We start from the raw sequence: 23327 nt of genomic DNA on the forward strand, positions 1-23327 counted from the left end.
ACCCTCCAATTCATACATGAAAACACAGCAGCCAGGGCAGGAATAAGAGCAAATCCTTTACAAGCAAAGGCTGCTGAAGCAAGGACTGTGTTAGGTAATGAACCTGCTTTAATATTTCTCCCCCCAAAAGAAACCAAACTTCCACTTATTCTAGGGCAAACTCAAAAGGTTTTATTTTTTTTTTTTTTTAGCAAATTCTATCACGTAAATGTTAACAAAAAACATCTGTACAATTGCCATGATACACTCAAAAGTGAAACAAATAAGATATAAATACAGATATGGATGTAACATGACAAAAGCGGAAAAAATAGAAAAAAAAAATACATGCGCATGAACACGGTGCCAACACAAGTAATCATGGCTGGCATTTTTCAGAGCGATTTTTACTTCCCATTTAAAACATTGTTAGCAACGTCCTGCAGTATACTACAAAGGTCTATTTTTCTGTCCCTTAATATGTAATATTATGCTTGATAAATAAAGGGGTGGGGAGAAAAGGTTTTGATGACAAAGATGCGAGTTACATTACTTATACAGGTTATTGGTAAGCTAGTAATAAGCAATAAAAAAAGACAGTCTCATATTGTATTGTAATCCAGGCAAGCACACATAGTGTACCTTAAGAAAGCCACATGCCTCGATATTTCTGCACTACATGAGAACTACAGTACGTAGACCTGTGGGGCGGATGGATCCAGTGTTTGCCCATGCCCACGGAGCACTGGTGCAGCCAACGGCAGAAAAAACATCCATAATCTGAGATTTCGGCAACCTTGCAGCCAGGAGCCGCTGTCTGCTGAGAGTTTTCTCCCATTCAGACTTCTAAAGCATGGTGGGCAAAGAAAATACACTTTTTTTTTTCCTTTTTCTTTTTTTAAAGGTAGGAAAAATTGAAGCCCTGCATAACGGGCAGCAAGAAAGAAACAAAAAAAAAGGCAGCTGCAGTAGGTGGCTACTGCCAGGAGAATGTGAACACAAGCTTCACCGGTGTGGTGAGGCACTGCCAGCATGCAGATCTTTCTCTGCAAGCATGCGTGGACACTGTGATTTGTAGCCAGAGAGACCTTTATGCTTCCTGAAAGAAAAAACTGAATGATTGTACAGCTTGTTAAAGTCAGAACACTGGAGATCAGAGAGGTGACATTCAGAGCTAGCCCTTTGAGTACTTCAAAGGAAAAAAAAAATTAAAAACTGGGTCATGTTCAACATACTAAACAACCTTACTATGTACATTATACGCAATGATTTATAAATACCTAAGCAGAATGCTTTCTACTGTATACAGGTATAACACTTCTAGAGTACTCAAAGGATGAACAGTCCTCGACTGACTCACATAATGAAATTAAGTAGCACGTTAATGAGCATCTGTTGACAAACAGAACTGAATCTGATTCAGAAAGTAAGGCCTGGTTCTACCATTTGCAGCCCCAAGTGTGCCAATAGCATCGGAAAACACAGGCTTGCTGCTGGAGCCACGGCAGGTCCACGTGTCTTCCCAAGGCTGAGCTGTTAACTCCTACTGTAGCGTCAGCGCGCGCGCCAGGGTCAGTTCAGGGACGTTACAGTGTGTTCACTCTCAGTGCATACTAACAGCATTTTATAAAACATATAAAATTATTTGAGAAGGAATTCAATTCCTGGAGATTTGCTACAGTGTGCCATTCGGAAAAAAAAAAAAATCCCCCAAACCAAAACAAACAGCAAACTGTGATGGACCAAGCTCCATCACAGCTGGGAGGGACTAATCACCATCTGGTCAGCTATGCTGACCTTCTCAACCCCAGAACTGGAACACAAGATGCTGAACTGAGATGGGGAGAAAGAGAGGCATAAATACCAAGCAGTTAAGAGTACAAATTATATATATAAAAAAAAAAGCCACTAACAAAAACCCAAACCCACTACTAAAAATTTAAACAAGACAGCTAACTGCTGCCAACAAGTCGGCTGCATATTTCCTCAAAAGGGAAAATAAATGTGTTAAACTAAAATAATTTGAATCATTCAAAAATTAAAAAAGAATATCCTAACAAGCATACTGAAAGATGTTGAAGAGAAATGGTCCACAGGAACAGAGACACCAGCCATGCAGCAGCCAATCCTCCCTCCAGTGAGGATGGCTTTTCTGAGCCTGTGGAAAGACCCCGGGGAAATCCCACCCACCAGGACCGCATGGTTTCTCATGCCATGGCATTACTCATTGGAAAAGATGAAGGAACTAGCCCTGCTGCCAGCAAAAGCCTGGACACATCCTGATGAACTCAGGAGCAGGTCACCCCCTCTGCTCTCATGTGAGCAGGGAAAGGGACCAACAAGCTTTGCAACCCAATCCTGCACAGTCCCCACCAGCCCCAATCCCTCCTGAGCTAGGGAATGGCACGGGAGCTGGCACCAAGCATCACCTCCCAGCGCAGCTGCTCGGGGCTGGGGCAGAGAGACACAGGGGTGAACTGGTGGAAAGGGACGACAACAGGGCTTCACCCTCCCCATGGCGCTCTCCTGCTGCACTAACGGTAACACTCATGTTCTTGGTATGCTACCAGGGTGTCCCTTCAGCTCCCCGAAGGGGAAAAGGACAGAGCTGGAGAGAGACCGAGGCACCGAGAGCAGCCAGAGAGCACACATCCATCACCACCGCTAAGCTGTAAGCTGCAGGGTCCACCATACTCTTCTATCACTGGCACTGGGGGCAAAACCCCAGCTGTGATCCACTGCAGGTTCGGGGTGGACATGCCCACCAGCTAGGATCCAACCCGGGGCCAAACACAGCTCTAGCATCCTCCTGCTTCCCCCACCTACAGGCAGAGGCAGGGGGAGCTCACCCTTTGCAAACAGAATGGTCACCCTGTGGGAGAAGGTGCTGTGGGGTGTTTGACTGCAGCTGGTTTGGCTCTGACTTGGTCTGTGTCATCAGGCCACCAAAGGATTTGCCCTGCTGCACCCTCACCCAGAGTACCCTGCTGAGAGCAGAGCCCAGCAAGGGCCTTCCGCACCCCTCCGAAACGCAGGGCACCACGCAGGGCTGCGGTGAGGCTGGCCAGGAAGGAGGAGGTTTCTAAAGGCAGGTAACAGCACTGCAGGCTCTTCAGGCACAGGAGGAGCTGTGGCAGGCAACCAGCACTGTCCCACCTGGCTCAGCAGGTGCTTCCATGGGGTCTTTCTGTTCTCTTTCAGACACCGTTTCTGCCCTCTGGGATGAAAATTTTACCCAAAGCCCAAAGGAGTTCTGGGGACAAAGCCACCAGCGGGCCAGGTCAGAGCAGCAGATCAGCTACAGACTTCTCAAGAAAAATGCAGCTAGCCTTGCAAGGCAGCACTGAGACACAGCCCTGCCAGCTGCCACTGCCCACCTGCGGACACACTCAGCGGCCACTCCAGCACCCACCCAGTGTCCCATTCGCAGGCATCAATCCCAGAACTGGGTCCCAGGTTCCCTTTAGGGAGTAACAAGTAACCTGGAGAGTCTCGAGTATATGAAAGAACTGAATGTGTTAGGAGGGGAGAAATATTTACACAGTCAATGAAAGGAGCAAAAGCCCAGCTGGATGGAGAGCAGTTACAGAGAAGTCAGCCCATCGGAGGTCTGTCAGAAGAACTATGTACAAAACCTCAGATGTTTAAGAAGAAACTACTTTTTCATTACTCACTTTGATACCTCTCAGTATTAAAGCATCCGAGGCTGGAATCACAGCCACATCCACAAAGACCTCCCCACAGAGAGCCCTGCACGTTAGGCAAGCTGCAACAGGGAGTACAAACAGGACCACAGGACTTGTAATAAGAAGAGAACCTAGCCAGCATGGCTGCAGCTGCAGGGAGAGAGCAGGTAACTAGCACACAGAAACCAAAACCGGGTATGAACTAAAGAAAAAAGATTTGTTTGACCTTTACATGTGTCCGGGTTCTTGGACTCAGTTTTAGAACACTAACCTAAACATATTTCTGAGATTTCAGCAGGCTATACGAATATGTTTAAGTATGGCTTTCTGTTGTTCACTTTTAATGAAGACTGCAACACAGACCTTGTTTCCTTTACATTCAATACCAGTAAGATTCTACATAAAAGCTTTTAAGGGACTAAAATACTGATTGCAATAAATATCTGCATGGCCTCCTTGAGCTGATGGAGCGTGCCAGTGAAGAGTAGCAGAAAGGTCTCTGAGAGGCACCGTTGATTGCTTCTAAGTCTACACATATGTCCACATATCTCCATTAACTGTGCGTTGAAACATCTGAAGAGGAACTGCTGTTGCTGTTGGTGGTCTGGGCCCTCTTTATGTACAAGTTTAGTAGCTTCATCTGAAAGGAACAAACAAACATCAGAACAAGATTCCGGGAAAAACAGGCAGACAAAAGTCATCTGCGAATCTTAAAACTTGCATTCTGTGGTGAACTTAGTTTTGAGCGAGCTGATGCTGGGCTCTCTGGAGGAAAAGCAGAAGCAAAGCTCAGCGTATGTCGGAATGGACAGATGCAGGAGGGTATGCCTAGTTCCACTGAAGTTACAGACAGATTTAAGTGATTTAGGAAAACCTCTTGTATTTCACTTCAGCAGCCATCAGTTCACAGATCTCAGTCCTGCAGCCTGCTCTGGGCAAGCAAGATTCCCACAGAGGTCAGTAGGGCTGCAGGCACACCGGCAGTCCAAGAGCCACGGTCCCTCCTAGGAAACAGCCTGAACTCTCCATGCTTTACAAAACATTAATTTTCAATGTGACACTTAAATATCTTCACTAACTTGGTACGTCTAGTGAAAATGCAGCTATTAGACTGCATACACTTCCTTTACATGGGTTTGGGTTTTTTTTTGCCTTACCACCTTAGCTCCAGATCCTGCAATGACTCATGCACACATTTAACTTTAAACATGCAGGCAGTCTGCGTAAACCCAGAATTACTCACATGTTTATAGTTAGCTATGTGGTACAGTAAGTCCGTGGCACCTAGGATACTGGCATAATAAAGTTTCTGCAACTTTTTATAGGGGGATTTCCTAACTGCCCAAATATAATGAGGTAAACCTCAGCACCCATAGCTGTCTCTTTCCAGAGCAATTTGAAGGCACAAGTAATTTGTTAAAGGACAAGGCAACTCAATTCAGAAACAAAATCCAACTTCACTCTCAGGTTGTTTTGGCCTACACCACACTTCCTACCCAGGAAAGAAATTACTGCCTCAAAACAACAGAACAAAGCCTTCTGAACTAAGTAACTATTCACATGCAGAGATCTATTTCAGAAACAAAAATGCAGAATTCATCGTAAAATTGCCTAGAAATCTTGGGTACGATGACCTCGGGAGAAGAAATTTTGTGACAATTGCCTAGGCAGCTCTGAAAAGCAATCAATCAAACACTGCCTGCTTCAAGACAAAATGCCAGCTCTTGTCTGAAGGACAGAGCTGAATTAAGGACTTGGCTTCCCTTGTAGTATCAGGTCAGAATTTGAGTTTTGCTGCTAACCTGACTCCAGGGCACAAAGACCTTTGAAGGGTCACTTGTGCTTGCTGGTGTCCCAGAAGGAAAGTGACACACCTGCCGTGCTATTAAAAGTGAAGGTTTACCTGCATTTCTATCACAACCTGCTGCTGAGAGAACCCGCTCTCCCACACATGCCAGCCATGCATTCCCATCACTCTGCACCAGATTGCCTGTGCAGTCGCAGAGAGGACTGAAAACTAATTAATTTGTATCGCAGATCTGGTTTTCAGCCAGAGCATCTAGCTGATCCAACTGCCTGCACAGTCACCTCCCTGGATGCAATGCTGAAGGGGCAAGGTAAACGTGGCTGTAGCAGGAAGGACCCAGGCAGCGGCAGCTCGCAGTTACACAGGATCAAATACATCAGGAAACCAATCTCTGAACCCCATCAAAATTTTCTTAGTGGGATTTCAAATGCTCATACCGCTGAGCAAGTGCTGTGCTGTCCTACTGGTGTTTGGCAGGGTGAGATAGGATTTAACAGTGTACAGAGAACTTGACCCAGAACTACCGTGAAGCCACTGGTCTTGCTGCTAGTAGTGCAAACCGTTCAGCTGGCTATTATCAAAACCCCAGAGACACATTACTCTTGTACCTTGCTTCCCGTGAGCTGTGCAAGATGAGGTTTCAGTTCTTCTCCAATTACTGAATAAATTGCCACTAGGCAAAATACACTAGCTTTACGGACACTGCTCTCTGTATTATCATAACCCTAGGAAACAAGAAAAAAAGGTCAGAAGTCAAACAGCACTTGGCAACATCTTTCTAGAGCAATATACTAGAAAGCTGATGAACATTTTACAAATTTGGCTGACCTGACAGATCAACCGAAAGGCCCTGCTTGACGCAACAGTTTGCAGCCTGAATACTCAGAGCGAGAGAATACTATTCACCCACCTACATCCTCTTTGTTCCTTATGTTATTGGTTATTAATATCACGTTACAAGTTATTTAATAACTTGTTGTTTATAGCATTAAGCAAGAACACAGTTTCTCAACACGAGCTTAGGACTCTTATCAAATATACACACTCCTGTGTCCAGTTCAGATGGCCATATGCTCTCCTGGATGGCCAGGACTTCTTGGAGAGGAGTCCTCGTGCTCCCAGCTTGCCTTCAGGAAAGTCTTAAACACGGCGCTACACACCGAACTGCCTCTGTAACCTGGAGCTTCTTGATTATTTATCAGGTAGGAAATACCACAGAAAAGAAAGTGTTGAAAGATCCCTGTAGGTGTGCTGGATCTCTGGCAGCTTCAGGGGAGCTCGAGCTAGCCACCAGGTCACTCAGCAACTGGTGACATCAGTCCTGTACTCAGGCAGTGATTCATCACTAAGCAGCCATCCCATGAGGAATGCAGACATCACTTCAGCCTGCTGGACCCTGGCTCCTCCGGATGCAGGGTGACCTCTGCCGGGAAAGCTGGGAGCAGGGATGCAGCACAGCTGGGGCTGTTCTAGTTGCGGAGACAAAGTACAGTCTAAAATGACAGTCTGAATCCTAGAGTACTGATCTTGAAAAGCAGACCTAGGTGAGCTCTGAGAAACACCAAGCTATTTGAGGAGCGAGGTGGAAAAAAGGCTCAGCCCAGGCCCACAGAAGGGGAACACCCACCCACATAGACCCACTGCTGGGAGGACAGCTGGGACACAGGGGTGTCTCTGCAGGTCCCAGCCCAAAGGACCCTGAACTCATCAGACGCCTCTGCTTGACCTCAGGTTTCCCTATGGGCCTGGCATTTCGCTCGTGTGCATCCCAAATCGCTCCTGTGGGGGCAGGCAGGTCCATGCGGTGTAGAGGGCTGTGTCCTGGCAGGCACTGGGCTGGTGCCTTGTACACACCAGTGGGACCATCACCCCACCTCTCCCTCTGCCAACTTGCTTGCAAGGCAGCAGCTGCTTCTTCTCCAGGCATTTAATAACAGAGCCCAACAGTCAGAGCACTTGATCAGGAGAGGGTATGGGCTCAAAGTTCCCTTCGGCCTGAGAGTACTGAGATGCAGAGCATGGGAGAGTGTCTCACGGCCCAGCTCTATCCCCCCAGCTCCATGGGAGCCAGGGCTGCACACCGGGACCAGAGCAAGCACCGTGACTCTCCCCAGCCAAAACCCTGTTTTTGCATGGAGATCCTCATCTGTCCACGGGGATCCTGCCCCTGGCTGTCAAGCTGCACGCTTGTGCTCACGCTGCTCTTGCCCAACGCTCCTCGCCTCCTCTTCACCACTCTGCCAGTGCCCTCGGCACGGTAAACAAGCACATGGGTGACTCCCTCTGCACACATTGCTTCAGCCAGAAGGATCCCAAAATACATCCCAAACGTGAGGAGTAGACTCTTTTGATCACTATGAGTTTCTAAGGTGAAGAAATATCACTGGCAAACTAGGCTCTGAAACAAGATCCATTTTAAGACACGGAAGCAACTAATAAAACAAGTATAACTGCGTTTTTAAAGGCATGCTGCTTCCAAACTCTTCCAGTGCATTGAAGCTCCACTGTTCAGATTGCTGTCTCCAACAATCATGGCTAAAAGCTTTTTACAAGTTGGGATCAATACAGAATTGTCCGATTCCCAGAAGCTGATTTAAGAAAAGAATTTCCAGAGCTGACACTACAAAGCTGGGATGAACGCTAGGATGCACAAGGGAAATTTCTGACTTTGCTCTTGTGCAACTTTTAATGCTCACAATGAGGAGGCTTCTTTATCCCAGTTCTCCACCGAAGTCTTACCCACCCAAACATGTCCTCCCTTTCACACTGACTGATTTGTTCCTGTCACAATCTCTCCCCAGTGAACACACACATGTTCCTCCTCCTTCATTGCTGCTATTTCCCCTCGTTTCCTTCTTGCTTGCAGCCTCATCCCAGCCGCTGGCACTACCAGCTGCTTGTGCAGAGAAACAGAAGACAACACTGCTACAGCCAGTGCTGAAAGCTAAATTCACAATGCAAGAGCAAGCCTTAGCACTGGGAAAAACACAGCTCCCCACCCAGCCTGAGAGGGTTATGAAAGGCTGAATGAAGTCAGCAAGTAGTTTGGTCCTGATTTCAGAGAGGAAAGAACCAGCCTGCCTGCTAGGATTCAAATTCAAGTGCCAAGTGCCAAGTACAATCAAAGCAAAGAACAGCTCAGCCAAATTAAAGGAGGCTGCAAGATATATTGTTTAGGATGTACTAAGAGAGCAGAAGATGTGGCTAATTCCTACTAAAATTTATTACACAGCTGCTACCAGCTTATCTAGGAGTCAGGCCAAGGTGTCTAATTGTGGAACATACACATAAAAATCTGAGTTTTCTTTGCCTTTAACAATAAAATCATCAAAAGCCCAAACAGAAAATCCTAGAGGGATTTACCAAAATGTGGCCCCAGAGGGTCCACCATTCTCTCTTAGGTCACAGATCTCACAAATTACTCAGTGGTGGTTTGTGCTCAGGAGCATTTGTGACATGTGATTCTGTACCTGTAACAATCCAGGAATGATATCAGGAAGGAGCTGATGCAACGATTCCTTGGAAATCCTCTCAATGACTTTCGTCTGCATTTTGATGGCAGCTAAATTAATTGGATAATCTGCAGTCTGAATGATGGGGCAAAGCACCTTGATGCATTGCTCAGGGTGGATGGAACTTGCCAAGGTGGAAGCAGCTTCTTCAGCAGCTCTGACAACCTGGAATGGAAGCAGAGCAAACCTTTATGTTAACGAGGTCACAATTCACAGCCAACACCACTGGTGTGTACTAGGAATGACTGCCAGGAAATGCTTGGGGATATTCATTAACAGATCTGCAGGAGGCTCTGTCAAGACACGACTGACTGAGAATTCACATCCTTTGCCTCCAGTGACATCTTTGTTCCAGCCAGTAGTAAGAAGTCCATCCTACCTAATGTAACTGTGTCAAAGCTGTGGTTAGTTTGAAAGAATCATCTGTCAACTAAGATAGATAGGTACTCCCATTCTAGGAGAGGCAGGAAGATGACATCTCCCCAGCCACTGCCAAAGAACCCAATTCCACCAGCTTAGACTTCATACAAAAATTCTCTCCTTAAGCATTATAATGAATGACACCATTGCACCTCTTAGTAAGCATCTCACCCAAGCGCGTGGGTGCCCAAGCTGAGACACCCATACCTACACAGATGTGTCCCGTCATTGCCCAGGTGAACTATGCTGTAATCAAACCAGGCTACAGACACAGAACAGGCTTTAGGGTTTCCCTGACCAGGCAGCTGTGCTCTGAGCGCATCTAACCCATTAAGGCAGCACTGGGGTCACTATAAAACATGGGAGAAAGAACAAGTGGAAACACTGATAGCATGCACCTTTTGCAGCTAGCTTACGCTGTAAAGCAGTCACGCAAAACCAGGGAGAATCTAAATTCAATACCACTCTTTCTCTAAGGGAAGGTGAATTCACAGCTTTCACACTCTTCCCCAGCAGGTAGGACAGCTAGTTGAAAGAGGAAAGACCCGATTCTGGTCTCTCCTCCCATGAGAGTTTATTCATTTTGCATTCTGCAGTAATTGGATAAAAAAAAACAGGCTGGGAAGGCAGGTTTTCTTTTTTTCAAGTGTCTGTGCTAATTGCCAGGCAACAAAATGAAGCTTCCCCTTGGTTGCACGCTTACTGGCCACAAATCACACACTCTTTGCTTCCCATGTTCCTCTTTCAGTACAAAAGATGGAGGATGCTTTTGCTCATTTTTTCTCACTCCCCTCTTCTCAGGGCTTACTTTTAAGGCAGGGTAAAATCCTGAGTGGACAGAGACTTAAATCCGACACCTCAACTCTAAGAAGAAAGAAGCATTCACAAATCCTCATGCTTAGGATCTCCCAGCTAGCCCCTAACTGAGCCCAGGAGCATTCACACAGCCTTTCAAGGCACCCCCTCTTTCGTGACTGCGCAGGAAGCTCAGATGCCTAGCCCCAGTTCTCCAACTCATCCCAAAGCTCAACTACCTCAGGTTGTCTGAGGTCAGTACTTTGAAACCAGCACTAGGAAATCTGTGCAAGGCAATCCACAAAAAAGCAAATAAATCAAACCACAGGTCTCCCATCACTTTGACTGAAGCCATAGCTGCTGGATTCTCCTTGTTCCCCTCTTCCACACACTGTCATGGTATCAGACTCAAGGATTTCTATTTGACTAAGGCAACCCATGGAGAGATGTAGTTCTAGAAAAGACTCAAAGTGAGCTTTCATTATTTTTAAGTAACTACTGTGGATAATGCATGAGCCAGGAGTATCTGGAAGTTTATCTCAGTCCTTACTAGGACAAGAATGTCTCCCTACCTGGACTACAAAACATTTTCCAGAAAGTTTTAACTGATTTTTAAGATAGCAGCAATGAATAGTGACCAGAAGAGATCAGCTCCATCTACAAAGCCTGCTTCACCCACAGTCTTAGCATCACAGCCACACAGTTATCATTAATCTTCCACTCAGGCTGACAGCTACGCCCCTGAAACAGGAATGACCACAAGATACCTATATCCCCAGGAAATAACAGTAAAACTCCACCACCTGGCATTCTCTAAAGAAAACCCAACAGTGAATGTGTTCTCAGATACTACATGTAGTACGAGTATTGCATGCAGGCAAGGTACAGGCAGGATGGTGAAGCAGACCTGAGACCTTGACTGCTTCTGTATCAGTGTCCTATTTACAGAAGAAAAGCTGTCAAACTGCTCCATCTACTTCAGGCCTTTCTCAGCATTTAATTACAATACTAAAACATATTCCAAGAAGAATGGTAATCCACAATGTGGTCAATATTCAAAGAATTTCATCCTGAAAGATCTGTGAATGAGTAACCAAGCAGAACAGAATGCTTGTTTTCCCACTTCTAGCAAATTTTCCCTCTTCCAGCTATTTCTTTCCTAATTGCTCTTCAATTTCACATGAGAAGCATGAAAGTTAATATTTTTCCACATAAGCTAGTGCTTGCTTCTAAGCTAGTACCACGTGATTTTGTTGGGAAAGGAGAGGAACACCCTAGTTAAAGGAAACCTAATGCCATGCTTTGGTACCACGGTGTTGAATTGCTGGCATGGATGAAGTCAGGAGCTCCCAGGAGGTCTCCTTTAAAGGAATTCCTTCTTGGCACCACAGCTTTTGACATTTGCTTTCCCAGTGCTGAAATGCTGCTACCATCAAGCTTTCCACAAACAATGCAGTAGGCTTACAGAGAGCCCAGGTATCTTGTAATGAGTTTAACAACATTCACAAGCAAGTCACTAGCTAAAAAACCCCAACTCTAACTATTTGGACACAGGCTGCTTGGAGATGTTGCAAAGCAAAATCCCAGATACTGTTAATAAATGTTTTCACACACCCTCTGAAAGAAAAGCTTGCACATATATCACGACTCACTAAAACAAAAAAAAAGTTTAATTTTTTTTTAAGACCTTAAAACCCCTTGGCATCCTACTTGATAAGAAAGCAACAATATTACAGTATGTACAGTATGCATCTATGGACAGACTCTGATCTCAAATATACTACTGTAAACTCCAAACAGTAGCGTAGGTAAAAATTCATCCTATTTGCATACAGGTTACGATGCACATTAAGTTGCAGGTACGAGGCAAGTGCATGAGACAAAACCGTTTTTTAAAAGTCTATTAACCAATTGCAAGCACAAGGAGTTAAGACAGTCGTAATTTTTCACAAAACAAGCGAGGGTTCAAATAGCAACAACGGTCATACATATATTGCACATCATATGGTCAGCAAGAAAAGTTGTGAAGGTGCAGGATTTATTTATGTCCCTGCACATCCTCTTTTCAGCAAAGCTGCCCATTTCTAGCAAGGATCTGGCTACATTTACACAGCAGTTGAGTATTTCACATCATTTCTCCCTGAATTGCCCTCCCTCTGAATACAGAGGGCTGTATTACATGTGTCCAGTATGCTTCCTGCTGATATTAGCTTGTAAATGTGACAACACCAGGGAGACTGGAGAATTCCAAGTCTTCCAAGAGCACATCTGGCAGACAACATCTGCATCTAAGCCACACTACAGCAAAACCCCTAAGCTTATGTTTACCTTTAATAACAGCTGAAGTCTCATTGACAATGAAATTCAAGCATGTGCTTACACGTTTGCTTGAATCAGAGCCTCTGCAGGTAACTAGCTCCAGGCCCTGGCTCCCTTGGAAAGGACAGGCAGGGGACAGGGTGTAGGAGGGGGTAGGGCAATACCAGCTGAGAGCGAGCCAAAAAGACAAGCTCATCCCCGCCGGCACAGAAAGCTGAATGCCACCGTTCTGCAATGCAAATACCAGACCATACCAAAAGGTCTTTCCTTCGGCTCTGGCAGAACAAAACATTCAGCCACCCAGACTGACTCTGCATCCCACAAGGGAAAGCATGGCTCTGAATGCTTACACAGCAGCTCAGAGTCCTGCTCGCCTGGTAATGCCAGAGAAAAGCAGCAGCATTCCCACACAGAGGAAAATGAATTATCAAAAGATACAAACTGCCAGGTCATTTGGCAACAAGAACATACAATTATAGCAGAGTTTAGCAAAGATATTTTGCCATGAGGCATAACACTTGTGTCTTGCAAATTACACATACCATACAATATCAAAAAATCAAGTATCTTTTTTAACCGGGGCTTTAACCTGACCAGCAGAGTGAGACAACCTTAAAAGGAGTGGGAGAAACAAGCATCAAGCAACATCTTCCGTCTTCGGAGGCAAGATCAACAGGTACATGATGAGAAGTGACAGGAATGGCTCATACTAACAGCAGACACCAAAAAAAAGTAGTGCCCATGAAATGCATCCTTTAAAATTGATTAAAAGAAAGGGTGCTGTTCACTACATGCTCAGACTGGAGAACTCATTGGTGCCAGAGGATTAAAAATTAGACAAATTTACTGAAGAAAAAACAAAGGGCAAAACACATGGAGGTGCAGACAGTACCATTATCTTGGGAAGGCTGTAAGCTTCAGACAGCTGGAAGGAGGGAGGATACCCACAGGGAAGCATCATTGCATGGTTGCTTCTTGCTAGTCAGTTAGGTAGAGTATCAAGTGAAGCAAACTTTTTGTCTGACCTAATACAATTATTCTCAGTGATCTCAGAAATATGAAAGAAAACTAGCAAAGCCATCAGATGATGACGGCAACTGGAAGCAGCAAGTTCAAAAGGGTGGCTATGAAGCAAGATGTGCAAGACTAGAGCACGCCTGCAGTGTTTTAAGAACACAGACACTAAGCTCTGTATAAGGTATGTCACAAACATACCTCCCAGTAAAAGCTTAGAGCAAACCACGGCTTGAACTGGATAGCTCGACATTATTCAACACAGGGCAGGTAGCCTAAGAACGCAGATCAAAAAGATAGCACTTTGCCTTAAAAGAAGCAGTTTTTTTCTCCTTTCCAAAGGCTTACCTTATTCTCTACATGCTAGAGACTAGACTCAGCCTGACTTCTGCTGGCATAATATCAGCTGTGTTTGCTGGTGGGTTCCTTGAAAGATATCTGCAGTGCATTAAAGACCTTTTCAGTGAGTCTCCCCAAAGAGAAAAGTTGTTGTATTCTACGCAGTTTGCTTTAGGGAAGGAGCCATTTCACGAGCACAAAGCACAGGTAAGGCTGTTCACCTCTAACGATGTCTTCCTTAATGTTATAAAGGAGTAAGCTTCAAAGTAACAGGTTAGGGGTCCCACAAACATGCACAAGAAATGCTTTCCCATTTCAATGGGAGGGGATATGCTGATGTGCAGTATTAGAACAGCGTGATCCAAACAGCCACCTGCCACAGATCCCTTCCCTTTCACAGAAAAGCTCACTGGCAGCATCAGTGTTCTACAGAATTTGCTAGACAAACTTTGGATGACAAGTCCCACTGTTTACTTGGTTCACAGTGCACTGCAGCCACGGGATCTTGATCGCTTAAGACAGCCAGAACCAAGACCCCATTTCTTCTGCATAATTTCTTCTGCTCAGCTATTACTCTCAGCACATTACAGACGTTGCTTGCTGCCCGATGGCTGCAGGAAGCAGCTTGTCTGTGGTAATCTGCTCTTGGTCAGTATGCAGCAGCTTTCTAAAGGGTTTTGAAGGTTTCATTTTTACTTTGAAGTGACATAAACTACGGGCAAATAAGTTAAGAAAATTACATGTCCTGACTCACCTAAGGCAGAACATGCCAGGTTCATAGGCTGCATAGGGCATCGGTAACACGCTGGGATATCAGCAGAGCAGCACCTGCATACCTACACGAGAGCTGTGCGTAGGACTGTAAGATGGAGTACTTTGCCACAATTGCTAGTTGCACCACCTCTGCAGAAAGTCGTAGAGGATGAGGCAGTGTAGGTAAACCCCACTGAAAACTCACGAGGCTTTGTACGCTATTATGAAGCCCGCAGAGTGCCAGAGAAGTTTACTAAGCAGGAGAATAACGTTTTGCTTTCGGGCTTACAATGCAGCGATGTCTCTGACCCAATTTTTGCCATCTAGAGGTGGTTACTTAAAGCCTGCATAATCTACACTGGAGGGGATGGAGGTTTACCAATACCTAACTGGGCAAACTCCCATCCCTGAAGGCTTTTCAGTCTGATCCAGACAGGAACAAACAATTAAGAACTTGGACTCAAAGCAGGAAGCGGACTCAGCAATGGGGAGTGTTAAGCGATGAAAAAACAATGTGATTTTTATAAGGGACTCTGAGGAGATGAAGTAGATTAGACTGCTTCTCCTGTGCAGTAAGTATTTGAAACATGTTGGGAATAAGAAAAAAGCACATAAACATATACAACGAAACACCAACTACTGCCAAGCTGCAGCACTTGGCAACTTCCACCATGGACTATGTATCAATTAACCTTAAAGACTGTGATCATTTAGTGCTTTTCTTCTTTAGTAAGCTACATTTTGCAGACTACATAGATCATACCACCATCAGTGGACAGTCACAAACCACCTTGTCAGTGTCAGAGACCAGTCTAAAACCATCCCAGCAAGACAGTGGTTAACATCTCCAGTTAACTCATAGTTGTGATTTCTTCTTTTTCACCCTCTTTTAGAGAGTTACAACAAAGAATGTTACACCCCGATTATGCTTATGGATCTTCTGGATAATAGAAGACCAAAAGTAGGTATCTAAGACATGGCACAATATCCTTTCCTTACGCATAGCAAATACACATCAGCTATCTCTATAGACCTAGTTGCAGAGAAAAACTGTGTGGCAGAGAGAGAAGCAGGGAATTAACTATCCTATGATTTTCATGTTGTAAGCATTTCCCAAGCTAATGAACTATTTCTGTTTTACTATATTCAATAATAAGAACTTATACTCATTTTGCTGGTGTGAACTGAAGCAATGTCATATCAATGGTATTGGGTCAGCAGGCAGCATCTCTCCTTAGTTACGGGTGAGTAACTACACTGGAACAAATGAGTTAATATTAACTAATTGGCAACAGAAAGATGGTTCTCTTCCAAATAACTCCAAACAAAGAGTGATAAAAATCAACAAGATTTAATACCATCCACAATTTCAATTATGTTCTAATGCTCCAAAAGTAAGTGAAAGGCATTTACATGTCAACCCCCATAAATATTTACAGTTATGACTGAGGCAGGCTTGACTCTTCACATAACCCCATTAAATCAACGGCATTGAATAGACTGTTATACTACAAACAGTATAAAAACAGGCTGAAGTTAAAAAATGCTAACTAGACACAGATCTCAACCCAGAGCCTTCTAGTCTGTAGCCTAGGGTTACGTTAATTTAGAAGCCCCGTTGAAGTCTGTGCTTTGCCAATCTCCTGCATCTGCACTCAAAACAAGGCGCGACTCGGCACGTACCGTCTTCCTTCCCTGTGTCATAGGAAGAGAAGTGGTGCTCTCAGCTGTCCTGCCCTGCTGATCCTAGACCTTGCCTTCAGCAACAGTAGGCAGAAGAGTTCAAGCCACGGCAAAGATCCAACTGTCTAAAAACTTCTGCCCGGACTTGGAAAAACAGCCAGTTATCCAGGCATCCCAAAATATCTCACTAACCTAACACTGCTTCCAATTATATAATCTGGGATAAAAGCACAGACCCTGTTTGTTTCAAACAATCTTCAACTAGATATCGGCACTCAGTTGGAGGAGGGGATGATCTCTGCTGGTTGGTGAACGTGTCGGTTATAACCTGTTGTTTGGTCCCTCCTGGTCATACTGAACTGAGCAGCAATATTGGAATTTGGGTACACAAATGAACCTTCCTGATTTCCAAAGAACTGCCTCTTAGTATGATGATTTCTTAGAGACAGTACCCAAGATTAACAGTTCTGTACCATGCTCCTCTTCAAACTCGCTTTGCTCGGTCACTTTAGATCGAGTCTCTTGGGACATACGTAACAGAAAACGTGAGCGATAACTTGGGGCAATTAGCAGTCCCTGTGCTGAAGACAAAACTCAGGTAAGACAGACAAACAGATACAGCTCGGTCAAAACAGTTGTTCTCTGTTAATTTAGGCAGCCTGTTGCATGCCAAAGGATCTCAAACCATAAACCAGGGTCACTCCTGTCTTCTACAAGCAGAAGCAGCCCAGAAACACAACAAACCCTGGAGTGACGCTTTTATCAGGGCATCACTGGCGCAAGGATCAACACTTTCCCAACCAAATTATATAGCAGCTTTCCTCGAAATAGTTTTTACACTCCAGAAGATGATTTTATCTTATGCAGTCTAAGGGCAGTGCACCACTGCCTTAATATTGCTCTGACTTAGTGAAAAAGAAAACTGTACAACAGACCACTCAGACCTTCCCTTCCCTTCTTCAGCTATTCTTTGAAAGTGCCCTTCAATCACAAATTGGCAATTTTCCACTTTATCTCCTGCTCAGTGGGATCAAGTCAAAGGGCAGCTCCTCCACCCCTCATGGAGAGAGCAGTGCTGCTAAGTCAGTGGTGAGAGCGAGCTGGAGGGCCACCACGGCATGGGAATTTGTGACCTGCTGGTCCACCAGGGCTATGAGTTTGACCAATCGAGCCATGCCTAAATGGACTCTCAGTTAATTTTTCACAGACTTAACTGAATTAGCAAGCCCCAGCAACAGGTAAAAATACCTTAAAGCATATTCCCAGGTATATCTTTAGCCTAGCTCATGCAGATACCCAAGTGCTGGTTGGGAAACCTTTCTTACCTTCATGAATGCTGATATTTTCAAACTACTGACAGACAGATGATGCCTTTCATGGGCTGCATCATGATTCTGAGAGTCCCATCCACACAGGGATCACAAGGACCAGAAAAACATATACAGCAAATTAAAAAATCCAGCACCAGTGCCACCACTTAATACAGCTGTGCACACACAACTGTTTTAGCAGCAGACGGCAAAATAGAAATATACCTGCAGCATCCTATGATAGCTGCCACCCAAAGGCAAACTGCTGAACATAAACTTTCAAGAAGCCAGTGAAGACATCTGGTCCTCCAAGAAGTCATTCAAGCTAAAAAAGCAAAGCAAAGCCTTTCTCATATGGAACAGATGAATAGACAACATCAGGATCTACTTAATTCAGATTAGGGACAAGGTGCAGCAGTTGCAAATATGGTATCTTTAAATTATGAAGATGTTACAGAAAACCACTGTAAATCAAAGCCGTGCTAGGCACAGCACAGCACCTACCAGCTAATAGCAATACAGCTCAATTATTTTTCTGCAATGAAGTGCCAGAACTCACATCTCTTCATTCCTAGCTTGAGCTTTGCTTTCTCTACAGCAGACTTACTCTTCTCCACTTTTCCTCAGGAGGCACCTCAGGCAAATTCTGAAGAGCCATACCACACCACAAGCATGAAGAACATAGTGTAGGGAATACAGAGGTATAAAGTGTCATGTCTTCAACATTGTTCTTGATTTCTATAAAACCCACCAGTCCCACGAGGACAGTGAATTCTGAGGGGCATTAAAAATAATGCCAGAGACAATCTGGAAAGGTCCTGCTAGAAATGGCAGCTTTGGAGGACACTCAGACAAAAACTACAAAGGGCACGGAGTCAAGGTGAGCTGAGAAGTATGCAACCAGGAAAACCTGCCAATAAAAGGCACTCCTTCAGAACATAATGTTTTGTCCGACTGCTTTATCGGGAAATCAATTTACAACTGCTTCTTATTACTCTGAACTGAAAATGACAAGGAGTGCAAAGGCTCTACATCAAGAAGAGTAAGGTAGGCAGAATATGGCAATCCTCATTCACTAAAGGATTAAACATTTTCTACTTTTGAATTTTAGAGAAATCCATCTTGCTCGTTTCTTTCCCTACAGGTGTTTTTTGTTTTGTTGTTTTAGTTTTTAAACAGTAAAGTTTCTGCTACACACAGCTAACATAACCTTGAGCCAGTTACACAATACTCTGGAGCCGTCTGATCTATACAATGATCTTTTTTATGGCCAAAGCTCTCCAGATGGAGATGCCTAAAACTGCTAATTTAGGACAAACTTGTTACAGAGAAGAGTAAGCGTCTTAGATTTCAAAGCAAGGACTTTGATAATAAAGCCATCACAGACGTACAGAGAAATTCAGACAGCACTTTCTCGCAACATACACAAGGTAGATTAAAAGATGCAGGTTGGAAGTCAATCTACAAAGACTGACTTTCAATGTAATTTGAATTGATCTACTTCAAATGTTATCATCACATCCCTTTATTTTTGTTTTACTCCAAAAGAGTACTTTCAGCTTTACACATGACTTCTCCCACAAAATGAGAATGCAATTCACCCTTCCCTCTGCTTCTTCCTCTGACCCAGCTTCTTTTCAGCTTCATGGCCTCTGTCCATTTCCTCCTGTTACTCACCAGTTCCCAGTTCTCCAGTGTGGCCCAATTTCAGCATTCAGTTTTCAAACAAAATTCTGCTTGAATGGGCTTTGTGTTCTCCAGTACATTTCCTACCCTCACCTGTACAGACAGAGGGAGCACACTGCACTCCACAAAATTATTAAACATGCACTTTTTCCACTGCAGGGTCTCAGCCTCTCCCAGAATGAGCACAGAAATCCTGGGAAGCTGGTGAACAGTGGCTTACAATTCCAGATAGCTCCAAGTCCACTTACACAGCTCTGCCAGTCTCAATTTTTTTCCTCCCTGGCTCAGCATGTAAAAATCCTGTCTCTTCATATTTGGGAGACTTAGTATCAATTTATTCTGCTGTCAAGATGGGTCAATGTGTTTGCTCGTTAAGTCTCACAGGTCCTATTTTTCTTCAGCAGGTCCATATTGCTTTCCCAGTAGCAACACGGAAAGACTCACCTCCTTGTGGGAATCCTTATGTGCTTCCAGTGTTTTCATGATAGTCAACTCCGCATAGTTCTTAAACCTTGCAGGCTGGTTCCGCAAGATCTCTCTCAGGACTCTCAGCGCCAGGGCTCTTATTGAATGCTGTGTCAAAAGAGAAATCCACATTAGAAAAAGTCTGTTCTCAAAACTGCAGCTTGAAGTAAATTCTCATGACTCCCTAAATGTCCACATGAAATCTTCTATTGCTCTATCAGCTCCAGTGGAGTGAGCAGTGTTATCACCATAACTAACATTCAGAATCAAGACTCCTTGCCTGCTTTTGTACAAAATTTCACAGAAAATGACTGTTCTCACAGATATAAGGAAGAATCAGAATGACATGACTTTGTTAAAATTCTATCCTCTTTTGGCAATGAAATACGAATTTGTACCCAAAGCAGCACATTTGCATTACATGAATCTACAAAGAAGCTCAGATGACATTTGTTTTGCCCTTACTCTTTTGCTTAGCTTTGTGGAAACTGAGCTACAACCATCCAGAACAGCTGTTTCTCAGGTACTAATGCAGTAAAAAAATATCAACTCTTTTCCTGTAACTCCTATGGAAATTATTTTCAAGAACGGTTAAGTCATTGTAGTCAACTCTGGCCTATGTGTTAATCCTTTCTATCAAAAGATCATTACCAGAATGGATTTGTAACACCTGCTTCAGTTTCACAACTGTATATTAAGCTTTTGGCCTGTGGCCACTCCAAATAGATTCTATCATTTCAGCAGAGGAACACTTACTTTACTCTATACTCAGCCTTTAAAGCATGTCCTTCACTGTTCATCTGCAAAATTCATGCAGTAGCACAATTCACATGTGCGACTAGAGCAGCTCAAGCTTATACTAGAAACAACAACTGAGAAAGTGTCAGCCACCTACACTGCTTCAGAATTAGTATTTCTGAGTGTGCGCCACATACTTTACAAGGAATATAAGAAATACAATGAATTTTGAATCAGATGAAACAAAAAAAAAAAGAACCAAGTGCTCCGAAGCCTAAATATTGTAACATTCAGGCGGAGCATGGCTCTGATGTGAAGGTGCAGCAGGGTGCTGAGCCTTTACCCAAATACCATTGTGCTGCAAGCTGAACAAGTAGCCCCAAGTGGAAAAAGTAAAAGTCCAGCCTGTAAATTACCACTCTGATCAACTATCACATACAAAGATGTGCTAATACCACAGCTTATTTTTAATACTTCAAAACAAGATCCCCTATAAAAGCAGTTTGTTCTTGATGACATTGAGAGACCCATCCCATGAGATCTAATAGGCTTGATCTTAAACCACAGAGATAAAAAACCCTAAATTATTCTAGGGTACCTTCATTCTCCTTTTTGTGGGAATGGGTATGATACAGTTAAGAGCTGGTAACTTCATCCTAACTCAGGAGGGAACAGCTTTTGAAATCTTGATAGTTTTTGCACCAGATTAGAAGATAAATTCTTTTCTGATTCTAGTTGAATTTCCTAGTTATTTGTCACTAACACTCCAGAGAGAGGGAGGAAAACTGGGACACTTCATCATTGAGCACACTGAAAACAAAAGCAGAGTTGTCAACCTTCAAAAGAAAAAAATGAGCAGTGCAGCATCCCTGACAAGATGCTGTACAAATGCAGCGGGTTTCATTTAAACTAGCGTTTAGGAACTACAACCCTAGATGAAGCAATGTGCAGAAGAGTTAAGACAAAATTCTACATCTCACATCTTTGTCTCCAAGTGTTTCCAGCAGCAAGAGCAGAATGGTTTTGAAATGCTCCTCCCAAACTCCAAGGTTATCTTCCCTTGTGATCTTGAGCAGTTCCAAGAGAGCTCCTTTCCGCTCCTCCACCCGCTCGTTGTGGTTGGAGAGCTCCTTCAGAAGATCAGCCACCAAATCTGAATGGTCGATGGGTACTTCTAGGACAAATGGCAGCAAATCATTCGGGGAAACAGGGAGAAAGATCAAAGCTGCCAAGATTACTAACCCTCCACAGAACAAAGTGCATTTAACAAGGGACCTCCCAAAAAAGCACCAAATTCCAGGTGGTCTCAGCCAAGCAGCCAAGAGAATCTGACTAGCCCACAATTTCACCTGAGTTCAGAACACAGCTCATGAATCTGCACAGGGTTTCTAACAAACCAGGAAGGGATGACGACTGAATTTCATCCAGTTCCAGTAACTACTTCTACCAGATAAGAATTACCGCAGTTTTTCCCAGACACACACCCCCAAAACAATGACCTTCAGATCAAAGTACAGTCACTCATCAGCGTACTGCAGAATAACAAAGCTAAGGTGTAGCATCACTGAAGTGAAGCTAAATGCTCAGTAACAACAAGCTATTGAGATGTTTCAGCCATAAAGAGTAGGAGGTCCCCAAAACAGCGTCCCTACGGATGCATTTAGATGTTTAAGGGACTAGTTTGAGGGAAACTCTAGGCAAACAAAAATTAAAACTGCAGTATAAGATTTTCTCAACAGCCACAGATCAGGTTCTGCTGGTACATGGGAACAAAGAGCATTTCATACCAACCCTCAACTCGGATGCAAATTAATACACAACATATGCACGGGCAGGCATGTATCTGAGAGCACTACCCATACACAAATATATCAGAAACAGAGAAAGCTGCCTGCAGAATTACAAGATACGCTGATACAAACCGTCCCGAAGCTGATCCATGTCATCATCAAACACTGCTTCCTTCAGGGCAGTCTTGTCATAAGTGTTAATTGTGTCAGCATAAGGGTAGGGGTTATATTCTCGAGCACGTGGCCCTGAAAAGGTGCGGGGAGGCTGGGTGTTAAGTAGGGAGGTTTTGTTATCCAGAGCCATCCGTCCACCTTCCACAATGTCACTGCTTCCACGGACATCACCGGTAGGCACAGCAAGGCCACCATCTCGAGACACCTGGGGGATCAAACAGAGAGAAAGAAAAGACCACTCAAATTCTGTGGATGAATGTAGCTTTTCTGGAGTTCATCAACCAACATGAAGAGGCACAGAATTGTTTACACGTATGTAATACTTGAGTAAAACTTAAGATTACCACCTCTTTCCCGTATATAACTTCAACTATTCCAAAAAGATCTCATGATCATAGGGCAAAAAGCTATGCTAGCGTTCCTAAATGTAAAGTTAACATTGCTAAAACTGCACAAGCTGGCAAAGATCATAAGCTCTGGAGCAGTACCAATTTGCTAAGAAAAGGAAAGGAAGCAAAAGCAACACACTCCTTGTGGAACTTCACAACCCACTGACAGAGGAGACTCAACGATGAAATGAACAATAAAAGGTTCCTGAAGGAAAATCTTGGACCAAGAATGTTTAGTTTTGAAAGCTAACTTAATCTGCTAACTTGCTCATCCAGATAGGATGCAAAACTGTCATAGAACATCTCAAGTTGGAAGGGACCCATACAGACCATCGCTTAAGATTCCTGTAAATTCTAAAGTCCATGTATTTAGTTAAAACAGATGGCATCTCACGTGGCAGAATTCTGTAACCGTTCACACAGCATAAGGTACCAAACGAGTTGTGTGGTCAGAGTGATTACGGGTCC

The 23327-nt window shown here is 44.0% G+C and overlaps 1 protein-coding gene across 8 annotated transcripts in view; it reads right to left on the reverse strand.

Annotated features, from left to right (window-relative positions):
* Window positions 1-145: 145 nt before the first annotated feature.
* The window catches only part of CLASP1 (cytoplasmic linker associated protein 1), a 185097-nt gene continuing 161915 nt past the window's right edge, over window positions 146-23327 (reverse strand). For 4 of the 8 annotated variants that reach the window (XM_080399735.1, XM_080399732.1, XM_080399729.1 and 1 more), the window contains 6 exons: window positions 22429-22675; window positions 21487-21677; window positions 19748-19876; window positions 8943-9149; window positions 6081-6197; window positions 146-4305 (listed from right to left, as the gene is read on the reverse strand). In XM_080399735.1, coding sequence (XP_080255861.1) covers window positions 4219-4305; window positions 6081-6197; window positions 8943-9149; window positions 19748-19876; window positions 21487-21677; window positions 22429-22675 — 978 coding nt within the window. In that variant the 3' untranslated portion in view covers window positions 146-4218. Of the gene's footprint in view, window positions 4306-6080; window positions 6198-8942; window positions 9150-19747; window positions 19877-21486; window positions 21681-22428; window positions 22676-23327 lie in introns of all 8 variants that reach the window. The other 4 variants (XM_080399733.1, XM_080399731.1, XM_080399730.1 and 1 more) reach the window with 1 other exon arrangement.

The sequence above is a fragment of the Falco punctatus genome, assembly GCF_963210335.1.
Source record: "Falco punctatus genome assembly, chromosome: 8".
NCBI lineage: Eukaryota > Metazoa > Chordata > Aves > Falconiformes > Falconidae > Falco > Falco punctatus.